Source organism: Podarcis bocagei (genome assembly GCF_964188305.1).
Source record: "Podarcis bocagei genome assembly, chromosome: 1".
NCBI lineage: Eukaryota > Metazoa > Chordata > Lepidosauria > Squamata > Lacertidae > Podarcis > Podarcis bocagei.
In genome coordinates, this window is record NC_138125.1 from 124,477,935 (window position 1) to 124,492,075 (window position 14,141).

Sequence of the window (14,141 nt, forward strand, 5' to 3'; positions counted from 1 at the left end):
CTGTCTTGGGCCTTCACTTCACCTTTGTTTTGTCTGGCTCGAGTCTCGGGCCTCATCCAGTCCTTCTGTTCCCAAGCACAGTTTCAAAGCATCCCCTGCCTCTCCTGATTTGATAAAAGAGAGCTACAGAGCTGGTGCCACCTGGATCTTAATGATGCCTCACCTCACACCCCCAGACTCATGATAGTTTCATGTGGATGTTGAGTAGAATTGGCGATAAAATGGACCTCTATGGGGAAGTCCATAGCATAAGTGCTGTAGGGTCATCCGCCAGACCATCTTCTGCAGTCAGCCATCCAAGTAGGAAAGGGAGCATTAAAAACCAGGGTCTCCCACCTCTAACCCAGACAGCCTATCAACACTGATACCATGGTCGCTGGTGACAAAAGTCCTAGAGCAGGCATGGCCAAATTTGGCCCTCCAGCTGTTTTGGGACTACAACTCCCATCATCCCTTGCTAACAGGACCAGTGGTCAGGGATGATAGGAAATGTAGTCCCAAAACAGCTGGAGGGCCAAGTTTGGCCATGCCTGCCCTAGAGAATCAACAGGGTCTCACACTCCCTCATCCAGTAGAGTAACCAAGCAACTTCTGTCCTTGAAGCCCAGCCTAAAATCCATTTCATCCAAGGCAACCTGAATCTGGCTGAAGAAGAAGAAAGGGGGGGGGGGAAACAATTTTCAGGAGCATAATAACTGAATTCTGAAACATCTTCCTTTTCTGCAGGTGTGACCCATGCAGCCATCTGGGCAGCTTGCATTTCCTACCTAAGTGCTGCTGTTCCTCCCGAATTAAGAACTTCCGCTCAGGGTATACTGCAGGGCCTCCACCTTGGCCTGGGCAGAGGATGCGGAGCAATGGTTGGAGGAGTGCTGGTCAACTATTTCGGTAAGAGAAACATGTTGGATAGTTTCATTAGCAATTTACTCTCCTTTCATGCATTTTGGATGCTGCTTTATTAAATGTTTCCCAGCCATTCCCTTCCCTATACTTAAGTTATGTTAGCCAAATGCTTTTATCGTGCTTGTGTTTTCTTTGGGGGGGGTTGTGTTATGTATGAAATTGTGTGGATACTTGACACACCAAATTAGAAGGACCTGTATCTTTAAGACATTTCTTTTACCTGTCATCTTGAAAGCACCTAATAATAATAATTGTCAGGGAACTGACATCGGAGGGAGAGGCGAAGGGGAGGCTCCCAGATGATGCTGGCGAAGGACCCAGCAGCAGGGGGAGAAACAGCTCAGTAGAGGGGGAAGCCAATCAGCGCAACACCAGGGATAAAGGGAGGCAGACGGGGGAGGTGGAGAGAGGGCTCCAGGACTCTTCACTGGACATCAGTGAGGAGAGCCCAGGTCCTCCGCTACCCACGCCTTCCCTGCGCAGAAGACTCCCGCGCAGTGAGAGGAGGAGGAGACTGGGTGTCAAACAACTTTTATGTTGGAAGAGGTTCAAGAAACGCCCACTGACGGATTCTGCCAGTGACTGAGGCAGCCACAATGAGAAGGGGCTGTGCAGTCAGAAAGGTTTAACAAGGCAAATTAACCGAGAAAGGCACCAGTTTACACACGAGTAACTCATACCTATTACAATAATGATAATATGTTGTTGTTGTTGTTGTTCTTCTTCTTCTTCTTCTTCTTCTTCTTCTTCTTCTTCTTCTTCTTCTCCTCCTCCTCCTCCTCCTCCTCCTCCTCCTCCTCCTCCTCCTCCTCCCATCCATCTGGCTGGGTTTCCCCAGCCACTCTGGGCAGCTCCCAACAGAATATTTTTGTGTGAATACTTGACACACCAAATTAGAAAGACCTGTATCTTTAAGACATTTCTTTTACCTGTCATCTTCAAAACACCTAATAATAATAATGTTAATTTATTATTATTATTATTATTATTATTATTATTATTATTATTATTATTATTAACATCATCCCACCCATCTGGCTGGGTTTCCCCAGCCACTCTGGGCAGCTCCAAACAGAATATTATTAATAATAAAGCGATCAAACATTAAAAATTTCCCTAAACAGGGCTGCCTTCAGATGTCTTCCAAAAGTCAGATACAGTGCTACCTCTGGTTGCACACAGGATCCGTTCCGGAGCTCCGGTCGGATCCCAAGGCATTCGTAACTGGAGGTGCCGCTTCTGCGCATGCGTGCAGTTTAGTACTTCTGCGCATGTGCGCAGTGAAACCTGGAAAAATACTTCCAGGCTTGCTGCGTATGTATCCCAAAGGATACGTAACCGGCGGTGAACCTAAGTAGAGGTACCACTGTAGTTGTTTATTTCCTTGACATCTGATGGGAGGGCGTTCCACAGGGCGGGCGCCACCACCAAGAAGGCCTTAACAGTTGTATTCAAATAAAGAACAGAACGGGAGATGATCCCATACTTTTGAAATATTTGCAAGTCCCGATACACACAGGTGTGGCGTACCCAATTTGAGCATGCATCAAAGGTTCTAAACATCAATCCCCAGCTCACCATATCTGTCCCTTGCTGAGTACTCTTTTAGTTTCATGCAGGATTTAGAGACTTTAATAATGCATGCGTGGTCAGAGGAGGAAGCCTGTCTGCCACTTGTTAGCATAAATTCAATGCTTTGAGCATCGTGAGCAAATTTTATTCACTTTAAGTTAGCCATGCCGAAAGGGAAAAGACCCCTGGATGGTTTAGTCCAGTTGAAATCGACTATGGGGTGCGGCTCTCATCCGCTTTCAGGCCGTTGTCTGCAGGCAGCTTTTCTGGGTCATGTGGCCAGCATGACTAAACCGCTTCTGGCGCAACGGAAGCCAGAGCACACAGAAACACCGTTTACCTTCCCGCCACAGCGGTACCTATTTATCTCCCTGCACTGGTACGCTTTTGATCTGCTAGGTTGGCAGGAGTTGGGACAGAGCAACGGGAGCTCACCCCTTTGCGGGGATTCGAACCACCGACCTTCTGATCTGCAAGCCCAAGCGGCTCAGTGGTTTAGACCACAGCGCCACTCGCGTCCTTAGACATGTCGTAGTTCCACTCTAAATCCAAGCCATGGTGTTTTAAATGCTTCTACAACTTCTCTCCTAATGTTTTCATCCAAAGGGTGTGATCTAACTGGCTTAAAGTAGACCACGTTAAAAGTGCAATCCTCAGAGGTGCCTCAGAAGATAATTATATATATATAAATAAATAAAAAGAAACCTATAAAGATGCAAATCTGCCTTACTTTTGAGCCAGACCTTTCGTCCATCTACTTCATTACAAGTCTGGCTAGAAATCGCTCTTTGCATGATTGAATTGGGTCTCACTCTTCCTTGCTTCTCTCCACAGGAGCTGCTTCAACATTCAGAGGGATAGGAATGGCCTGTCTTGTGATCCTATTGCTTTTTGCTTTGATCCAGTGGGTGGCAGATCCTGATGAGAAAGAAGGTAGGTAGATTATTCCCATGTGTTCAGAGGCACCCAACCTAAGAGCATTTTCCTCTGCCTCTTGGGGTGATCTCCTCATCTGCTTTGAACTCCTCTCGTGTCCATTTAGTCTCATTGATCTTTTGACTCGAGTCATAACCTTAATGCTATAGGGCTGGGCTTACTTTTAATTGACCTTTAAGCAGAACTTTCCACGCTGGGCACGCAGGGGCTTTTCCAATAGAAGACATCCTTAATAAGCAAAAATGTTGGGTCCTCTGTCTACAAGACAAACTGATCCAGAGACAAGGGAAAGACAGCAGCGCTTGGACATTATTATTATTATTATTATTATTATTATTATTATTATTATTATTATTATTGGATTTCTCTGGGAATGGGGGTGGTCTAGGAGCGAAAGAGCTTGCTAGCGATAAGCACTGCCCCATAGTTGAATTTGTCTTGCTACCTTAGGCATAATTCATTTTAAAGCGTGAGCTGAGCTGCAGTAAGAAAATAGCTCTCTATCTGAGTCAGGTGTAGGCAACCTAAGGCCTGTGGGTCGGATGCAGCCCAACTGCCTTCTCAATCCGGCCCACGGACGGTCTGGGAATCAGCATGTTTTTATATGAGTAGAATGTGTGCTTTTATTTAAAATGCATCTCTGGGTTATTTGTAGGGCATAGGAATTCGTTCATCTCCCCCCCCCCCATATAGTCCGGCCCACCACATGGTCTGAGGGACGGTGGACCGGCCCACGGCTGAAAAAGGTTGCTGACCCTTGATCTGAGTTATTCTTAGCAGCAAGTGGGCCCAGGGAAGCCATTGTGGTGTTTTAGACAACCACAACTGCAATCTACACTGTGCCCGCCAGCTGGTTACCCCCCCCCCGGTCCCTCCTCCTCTCCCATTATTTCCCAACTTCCCCCCTCATCTGCCTCTGAGCTGTGACCTTCCTCAACCTCCTGTTGTAAATCTAAACTGTCTTCCTCTTCCTCCTTCCTGGAAGGGTCAGGATGGGGAGGCGGTCTCCACCATTCCTTCTTCTGCCCAGTCCCTGACAATTACAGGGGGTTGCACTAAGTGTGTCCCTTTGCATGAAAGGATCATAGAACAGTAGATTCTATTATTCTTTCCATTCAGGGCTTGAGGATTCTGGGGATTCTGAAAAGTGCCCTTGATTGCTCAGAAGTAAATTTTGTAGGGCAACAGGGTGGATTTGGTTTAAATCACGATTTAAATCACTAGTCAGTGATTTAAATCATTATTATTTTTTACAAAAAGACTCATTCTTGCTAGTGTAATCTTAATATTTGCAACCAAATAAATTTTCAGAGTCGTTTTTACAGTTCTATCTGAAATTACTGATTTGGTTATACTATTTGAAATACATAGACCCATCATTATGAAATTATTGTGAGGTTTAATAAGGTAACTGTTTATATCTGGACAATCTTCCTTCTGTACTTTATTGGAAGGAGAAAAAAATAATTTCCTTAATAACAATTTAAACAATTTATTTAACTAAAACAATGACGTTATAGCAGATGTATCCATGTTTGTTTACTGATGCGGTTAAACAATTTTTTAAAAAAACAACCCTTAAGACTGGGTTTTAGCACACATGAAAAACTGAAAATAAATCCTATTTCCTGATGAATAGCCCTTGGACTGTAATGTAACTTAAATAGAAAACTACCTTTGGAAATATTTTCCCTCCAAAACCATTTTATTTTAAAAATCCGATTTAATTTTTTTTAAAAATCTGATTTTTAAAATTTTATTATTGATTTTTATCCACCCTGTACGGCAGGGGTCGGCAGCCTAAGGCCCATGGGCCACAAAGCGGCCCCCGAGGGTCATTTAACCAGCCCACGTGCCGCCCCTGAACCGAGCTGCCCCCTTGGCCAGTCCCCACGCTCTGCGCATGTGCAGACACCAGAAACTGCGCACGTGATCAGGCCCACGGAGGAATCTCAGCTGGAGTGAACCGGCCCAGGCGAGGTAAACCTTGCCGACCCCTGCTGTACGGCAACGAATACTGACCTTTCAAACGGTTATTTCGAACTTCAGAGAAAACCATGCTGGCCGAAAGGATCCCAGTGCCTTCCAGCCCTGTGCCCATAGCCACCATTGACCTGGTGCAGCAGCAGACGGAAGATATCATGCCTCGGCCAGAGCCCAAGCTTCCTCCCAAGAAAACAAAGCACCAGGAAGAGCAGGAAGACGTCAACAAGCCTGCCTGGAGCGTCAGCTCTTCCCCCTGGGTCACTCTCGCCTATGCTCTCTATCAGATCAAGGAAATGGTCCAGCTCTCCAAAAGCAACCAGGTGCTCGAGAACCAGCCTTTGCAGGTAACCCACGCTTTGCTGCCTAAAAGGTGTTTTTAGGAGGAGAGAGGTTTTTAGGGTTCCAAGGAAACGTTCTCGGGGTTAGATGTGATCATTGGTCCCTGCCATCCCTTTCTTAATTCGTGCCGTCAAACCCGACAGCAGAGAAACAGGTTGCAAATAAGGCTTCTTGCACAGTTAGAGGTGGGCAACCCCATCCAAAAAGTGGGAAATGGCTCAACTCATTTCCTAGCTTATTCTCCTGTTTTGACAGGTGTGCTTACCTGACAGGCGACGATCTCTTGCAAGCCTCCCTGAATTCCTAGCTGTTAAGCTTTGCATTCCAAAAGAAATAGCAATGGGGGTATCTCAACCACGCAGATCTGTCCATTGGGGTGTTTAGGGCAGTCTAGGAGTGGTGTACACAGGGGGTTCTGGAGAAGAATTATGGGGCTTGCAGTGCTTTTCTCTTCTTTGAGGTAAGCCCCAGAAGGTTGTAGCTGGAGGGCTTGAGCCCACAAACTTCGCGGGTTGTCTCCATATGCAACGTGGAAGCTTTTCCGATTGTGGTTATTCAACAAAACTTATTAGCTGTTACTTGAATACTGACTAGAGAGAGTTCTGCTTTGTGCAACCACAGATTTAATCTACGGAATGCTTTACCACAAGAGGAGATAATGTGTATATCTTACAAGGGTGGGTTTGTTGTTGTTTTTTTGGAAAGGGCAGATAATCAGTAGGAATTAGCCACAACAGCTATATGCAGCCTCCAAGCATCAAATATTTGCGGCAGGTTGATGCAGAGCAAGGCTGGAAACAAAGCCAGTCTTAAAAGTACCTGGATTTTGGGAAGAAGGTTCTGTCACACACACACACACACACACACACACGGGGTTCCCTTTAAATATGGGCTCTCACTGACTTGATTTTATATATATATATATATATATATATATATATATATGCAGGTTTTGGTGTCTTCGGGTGTCTTCCCGTGTAAGAGTTGGGGTGTCTAGGCGACGTTTCGACGAGGTCTCACTCGTCATCTTCATAGTCCGACGAGGTCTCACTCGTCATCTTCATAGTGAGACCTCGTCGAAACGTCGCCTAGACACCCCAACTCTTACACGGGAAGACACCCGAAGACACCAAAACCTGCATTCCTGTACCCGTGAAAATCTACGAAAGCATATATATATATATATATATATATATATACACACACACACACACACACACACACACACAGTTGGTTAATCAAATGATGTTTAATTCACTTAATCTTAAAATGCATAAATGTGTGTGCAAGGAAAAAGAATCCGAAGAAAATAGCATTACAGTCGTACCTTGGTTCTCGAATGGAATAATAATTATTATTATTATTATTATTATTATTATTTTTATTTATATCCCTCCCTCCCCAGCCGAAGCCGGGCTCAGGGCGACTTCTGAAAACGTTCAAAAACCAAGGCGCGGCTTCCGATTGGCTGCAGGAGCTTCCTGCACTCAGTCGGAAGCCGCCTCGCATATCCAGCTTCCAAAAAACATTTGCAAACCTAAACACTCACTTCCGGGTTTGTGGCATTCAGGAGCCAAAACAGATGAGTACCAAGGCGTTTGAGAACCAAGGTACGACTGTATTTGTCTTAATTGATGTGCACCCTAGAAAACGCATGATCCCTTCTCAACATTGGAGAGGATGCTTCTTATAAGATAGCAGCTAACACTTTTTAAAAACGTACTTTTTAAAAAAGAACCCCCCTCCCAAACTAATGAGAATCTCCTGATTAATCAGGTACACATTTGTGATCAATTAACTGGATTGTTGACAGTGTCCATTGCCCCACTTTGGACTGAGGTGTAGCCAGCCTCCTATGTCAGGCTTCCTCAACCTTGGCCCTCCAGATGTTTTGAGATTACAATCCCCACCATCCCTGACCACTGGTCCTGCTAGCTAGGGATCATGGGAGTTGTAGGCCAAAAACATCTGGCGGGCAAAGCTTGAGTAAGCCTGTCCTATGTGATTTGCAGCAATGATGCACGGGGGCCAAAATTTGGAGCAAAAGTCCTGCCCCCCCCAAAGACAACAGGGCTGGCCATTGCGTTTTGAAATAAATGAATAGACATTGCCATCTATAGAGCTCCCCTCACTCTGCAAGGCCAAAGTCTAAAATGACCAAATTCCACTAGTAATTTGCAGGCGGGCTTCAGCAACAAAAGAAGGAAAACGTTCACATTGTTGTAAGGCAGCGGGGGAGCCTATCAACACTGCTGTTGAATCCAGAGTTTTGAAAAACCTGGTGTGTGTTTGCCTGAAAGAATGCTGTACTAACTACTTCTTTAATGTGCTGTTACACTCAAGCAACATTTGCCTTTAATTCCACCAAGATCTTCACAAGCAGCTTAACCGGCTAATGACAAAATGATTAGTTTTGCCATCAAGAGGAGTCTCTGCCTCATAAAGCAGGCACTTGAGCAGCTGTCTTAAAAATGAGATTAAATGTGTCCCTTCAGAGGTTGGAACTAATGATAGCTCATTGATACTTTTGCACAAGAATCTGTTCCACTACTATCTAAAGCACCCAGAGATAAGCATCTCAGCCCTTGAATGATAGATGTCACCCACATTAGAGTCAGGAAAGAATATGGCCCGTTTGCAGCCATCGGACCCAAGCTAGCAGGGAGATCTGAATACAGTGGTGCCCCGCAAGACGAATGCCTCGCAAGACGGAAAACTCGCTAGACGAAAGAGTTTTCCGTTTTGGAGGTGCTTCGCAAAACGAATTTCCTATGGGCTTGCTTTGCAAGACGACAATGTCTTGTGAGTTCCTGCTGGTTTTTTCCCCTCCCCCCCTTTTTCTAAGCCGCTAAGCCGCTTATCAGCTGATCCGATCAGCAGATAAGACACCACTAATAGCGCTAATCCGCTAATCCGTCAATGGGCTTGCTTCGCAAGACGAAAAAACCGCTAGACGAAGAGAATCACAGAACGGATTCTTTTCGTCTTGCGAGGCACCACTGTACATAAGCCTGCTGCCATGTTCCAATTGGGCCGCAGTGGTCTATGGGATTTGTTTAGTGTTTGGATTTGGGGGGGGGGGTCGTGTTAACTTTAAGCTTTAGCTTCATGTTTGCAAATTGTAGAAACGAACTCGTTAAAAATACCTGAGAAAATGTTACAATCTCCCCTCCCCCCCCCCACTTTTTTCCACGAGTAGGAAAATGGCCTGCTCCTTAGTAAGTCTCCTGAAATATTCATAGCTCAGCTCCAGAAATAGCAAACGCTGTGGCGCTAATGCAAAGGATTACACGGGAAATATGTCAAGCAAAGTATGTGCACAGGAGCACCAAAATGTGTTAACAAGCCGTAGGGATGTGCTGCGTTATTGCCTATGTAACATTTCGAGAGCACGTTTTTTTGCCTTAAAATACAACAAGTTTTTTTCATGCATGCTTCTTGGGGAAGAGCAGTTAGGAAAAGATAATAAGCAAGGTAAGTTTTTTGACATCTTGCTGTCCAACCTGTTTTTACCTGGATATGATCGCGCTTCCCCCTAATTGCTTTTAACGCTTATGTGCTGTGTTGTGTATGATTTTTTTCGTTGCTGCTGTTGTTCTGACAAGGCTGCCTGGCTTACCTGCTGTAGAAGGAGATGTGCGCTTTCCTGAGCAGCGGGAAAACCGCAAGTATGCATTTTTACATGGGATCCTTTCTCTTTCCTAGAAAGCCAACAATAGTCATGACTCTGCACCAAGCGTCCCTCAGAATCAAAGCAGTGATGCGTCTTCAGAGACTTCTGTACCTACGGCAGCTCCTGAAACCCATCCCAGCCGAGGCTGCCCTGATCCAGACCCAACTCCCGCAGATTGCAGTCCTCAGCCTCCTGGGGCAGGGCAGGAATAGGCCTTTGCTGCCTGACTTCATCTTGCTGCACTGGATCCTGCTCTTTGGGGGGAGCTGAGAGGAATGCTGAAACGAAAAGCTTGAAACTGCAGCTCCCTTCATCTCCGCGATGGTAACCTGACACAGCACGCATTTTAAAATATTTAAGGCCTTTTTCTGTGTCAAAGCCCAATAGGCCTGTGGCAGGAAGGACCAAAAACCTAGGAAGGCTAGGCCAGAAGAGGCCGGCGTCAAAATAACTAGCAGAGGAGTTAAAATATTCCACACAAAACGCTTTTCAACCTTTGCGGGAACGAGGTTTGGGGTCCATTTGTGCGTAAACAAAACTGGAATCTAACCTGGTAGTGGATTTAATTTGTGAAAGGGAAGTTTGCTTCGGTTCGGTTCCGAAAGAGGAATGCTGCCTTGCATTCCTTCTTGCTTGAGACAATGAATTATTATTATTTTTAAAATCAGTTCTTAGGGAAGGGGAAAAGAGAATTCATAGGTATTACTCTCCACCCACCCACCCTAAATCTATGTTAATTTATTGGGAGGCATATTAGTTTCCCAAGGAGAGATGCATAAACTACTGAAACTCTATAGAGAGACTACGCTAGTTAAATACCTAAATGAAGGAGCAGCTTAGAATTCTGTCTTTTGTAAAGACCTTTCAGGAACTTTGAATAGCTTTGGGCCAGTTGAGTTCTGTGTTAAAAACGAGCCTTGGAACCTTTTGAGCTGGCCAGGTTGCTGTTCACTGCTCTCTGGCCAGGCCGCAGGGCATTGGTAAGGGCATTTAGACTGAATCAAAACTATTTGGCTGCCTACAACCCTTCGTTTACGAGGCTGTGGGTTAGGGCTTGTGTTTGTGTTGTGTAGGTTCGGCGTTATGCATAAAAAACCCCACTTGACTGTAATTGTTCTGCTTGTGAGAATATGGGACCCTGTTGACCCAACCCAACGCGGGGAGAAACAGTCTGTGGAGGTGAATCTTTCCTTTCCAACCCTGTTGTAGCCAGCTATGGGGTATTTGCGTTCATGCCGAGAGACAGGAGCCACATATGCACATCTGGGACCGATGGCCCTTCTCCTAGCTCACATAGGATGTCAGAATCCTTTTTTGGACTTGGGGGACACCCAAGTCTTGCCAGGGAAAACCCATAACAGGATTCACGTGTGGTTCGTGCTGACAGCACCTTTGGTTTCGTGCAAGAGAGGGGATCCTTGTGAGCTCGGCCGCTGCACTTCTTGATCAGGGCCAATATGTTTTATCTCACGATAGTGTAAAATTTATTTTATTGGGGGGGGGGCGCAGTTATATTTATTTATAGCAGGGGTGGGGAGCCTGCAGTTCTCTAGACGTTGCTAGGACTACACACACCATGATTCCTGACCATGGGCTGTGACTGATGGGAGCTGAAGTCCAGCAACATTCGGGGGTGGCAGACTGCCAGTTCCCCACTCGATGTGTGGGGTACATTTAAAGTGCCTGTGGACTGCCAAAAGAGGTGGGACACAACTCCTAATGGTTCTTGGTTAGGAAAAGGTGAAATCATTAATATAAACACAGCTGGAATGACAGGAGAGCCATCCTACGTAAATGAAAAATCGGCACCGTACGTTTTGAGCTGTCGCGACAACACTTTGTGTTGCTTGTCAAATACACTGGCAGATTCAGGTTTCTTTTCTTTTCATGTTCCCCAAATGTTAGTCGAACCCGATTTTGCCGATTATTGCTGAGAAAAGAAATGTTATGGTGGCTGGGACAACCCAGCCAGACAGGTGGCGTATAGGTAATACAATTATTAACATTATTATTTATTCCAGGCCGAAGCCTTGAGGCTCAAGAGGGTTGCTAAAAGCTTTCTCTCCTGAGGAACAGCTGCTTAAAAAGGGCAGGGTTTCCCTCCTACTGAAAGGCAGCACAGAACCAAACCACTGTTGTCTTCTGGCAGCCAAGCGACGTGGCAAATGGCTGTGTTTGCCCCCCATCCCACCCCAGCACTTACACCCCTGGGCAGACCAGCCTGAATACTAAGATTCATTTCCTGAGCTGGCTTTTGGGTGGCGACGGGGAGAGACATTACATTCCGTGTAATCGAGACAAGCGATGGCCGCAGGCGATCAATCCTTTTAAAAGGCGGGCGGAAATGTACAGGCCTGGTGTCCACCACCCAGGTGTTTTGGACTACATCTCCCACCAGCCCCAAACACAGCAGTGTGACCCTGAGACTTCTGGGAGTTGTAGTTCAAAAAGGCTGGAGTGGGGCCCAAGGCTTGGCGAAGGTTGCTTGCAAGGAAGCATGTCAGATTTTTAGATCTGTTCTAGGCAAAGCTTGAATGCAGACCACGTTAACGGAATACCTCAAGCTAGGTTGTGAGGAAGGCAAAAGAGCCCCTCAGATTTCCGCATGGAATACTATGGGGTCTTCCCAATGCATAAGCCTTACAGAATCTAGACGTGGACACCTGTGACCAAACAACAGAGAGTAGTTGATAAGTGTTTTGGGGTTTTTTTGCACTTCCACTTAAATGTACTGTAAATTTCTCATGACTTGTTTAAGTGTCCTTTAAAAGAGAGAATCAGAATTGTATTTATTATGTTACAGCTGGGGTACGTGTGTGTGGAGGTTAGGAAACCACCAAGCAGATGACAGGCTAAAAACAGTTAAAAAATAAAATATTAATCCCTCTCTTTAGCTAATTCGTAGAGAGATTCACATGGCTAATGTTGCCAGTGACACCTTAATGTGCAGCAGCTGCGTTGTAACGCTTTGAGCTTACGCGTTCACGTTTACACGTCTGAATTGTCTGTTGAACCTGTTCCTTCGTTACACGCGGGCGATGAGACCGTACACGGGTTTTCGTATTTGTGAAAATTGTTAAGATGTAGTGAGAGAAATAAAATTTCACTGTATATGTAAAACAGATCTCTGGCAATGCTCAATTATTATTGCAACCAGGCTCATACAACTGCATGGAGTTGGCACAGGTGACTATTTTTTGTGGACAGTGGGACTGTAAACTTTTAAAATTGTGGACAGTGGGATTGTGTGCTTTTAAAAAAATGGAAAAACCATGAAGGGACACAGCTGCTTTTTTATTTTTTGCATACGCCTCATTAGGGGAGCCAACCTGGGCCCCATGTTATGGGTGCCCGTGACGTCATGATGTCACACTGCAACATCATGATGTCACACTGCAATGTGATGTCATGATATCACACACGCTCCCTGGGCTTGGAACCCGACTTCCAGTGCCACCAGAAGTCAGGTTCCGAGGTATTGCGAGGCCTCTGACAGCATCTCTGAGGTCTTGCAAGGCCTCGGATGTGACTTCCGGTGTTTCCCGAGGCACCAGACATTGTGTTGGGGGCCCTGTGATGTGGCTGCCGAGCACCCACAACGAAAATTTTGTGGGAGCTTGGATACCCAGAGCCCCCTATAGTTGGCACCCCTGTGCCTCATTCACCAGAAATTAATTAATCACCGAAAACGACTCATAGAGGCACCTTTGTGCAACAAACAATCTTATTGATTTATTGGGGAGCCACTTTGGTCATCCTTGGTATTCAATAGCACAAAATGGTATGTCTGCTGTTCTCCAGACCCACTGTTTACCCATCCCAACTCTAGCCCTACAGGGAGCGGGCAGAATATCACCTTCGCTTCCTTGCCCATTCAAAATCTCGCTGCTCTGCATCCTCGGCTGTTGCTGGATACAGATGCGCTTTGCAAGACCCTCCTGGCGACAGCGTTGGGAGTCTTCCGGCTCATGCTTCTGCTTCCTCTACTTTTAAGAGAATATTGTGCCTGAGCAGCCCCTGCCTTTCGAAGTCCCCTTGGGCGGTCGAGCTCAGCTTTAAAAGCTGTCTTGCGTGAGCAGCGTAGTCATTCGTACTGATTTGAATCTTGGCTGTGATATCTCTCTCTGTCTCCTCTCCCCCTCCCCAGGCTCCCAAGATTTCAGGATGTACTTAACTATATCTTTCCCTTCGTTTTTTTAAGCTTTGCAAATAATCCTTGTGAGGTAGAAAGATAAAGACTCTGAACCGGATTATCCACCCGAGAAAGGGAAAATAAAGGGATCGGCTCAGCATGCAGTGTACTGAATACACACCATCAACAGCTCTCAAAATCGCACACTCCACCACTACAAGAATCTCTCCTAACCCATATCAAATGCTCCTTTGCGGAGCGTTCCATTAGTTCCATGCAATCTAATAATAATAATAATAATAATAATAATAATAATAATAATAATAATAATTTATTACTTTTATCCCGCCTATCTGGCTGGGTTTCCCCAACCACTCTGGCCGGCTTCCAGCAAAAGATTAAAAGTACATTAAGAGAATTTAAAACACATCATGCATGTGATATACAAACAGGCTTGTTTTGTTTTATTTAAAATAAAACATTCAACACCACTTGTGATAAAGCAGAGACTAAGCTGTGCGCTTGTACGCTACAGTGTATATTTTTTCTTTGAATCGTTTTTATTTGGCTTTTACAATACAAAATTACCAAAAAAATTTA

At 45.4% G+C, this 14,141-nt stretch overlaps 1 protein-coding gene and 1 long non-coding RNA gene across 5 annotated transcripts in view; one reads left to right on the plus strand and one right to left on the minus strand.

Annotated features, from left to right (window-relative positions):
* Positions 1–12,531, plus strand: part of MFSD6 (major facilitator superfamily domain containing 6) — a 44,345-nt gene extending 31,814 nt beyond the window's left edge. For 2 of the 4 annotated variants that reach the window (XM_081164595.1, XM_081164596.1), the window contains exons 4-7: positions 727–888; positions 3,310–3,408; positions 5,461–5,741; positions 9,442–12,531. In XM_081164595.1, the coding sequence (XP_081020721.1) occupies positions 727–888; positions 3,310–3,408; positions 5,461–5,741; positions 9,442–9,621 (722 nt within the window). In that variant the 3' untranslated portion in view covers positions 9,622–12,531. Of the gene's footprint in view, positions 1–726; positions 889–3,309; positions 3,409–5,460; positions 5,742–9,188; positions 9,211–9,441 lie in introns of all 4 variants that reach the window. The other 2 variants (XM_081164598.1, XM_081164597.1) reach the window with 2 other exon arrangements.
* On the minus strand, positions 7,468–9,182 carry LOC308582003. The gene is made up of 2 exons (XR_014005444.1): positions 8,734–9,182; positions 7,468–8,404 (listed from the first exon to the last, which is right to left on the minus strand). It is a non-coding gene; the product is annotated as an uncharacterized lncRNA (long non-coding RNA).
* Positions 12,532–14,141: the final 1,610 nt, after the last annotated feature.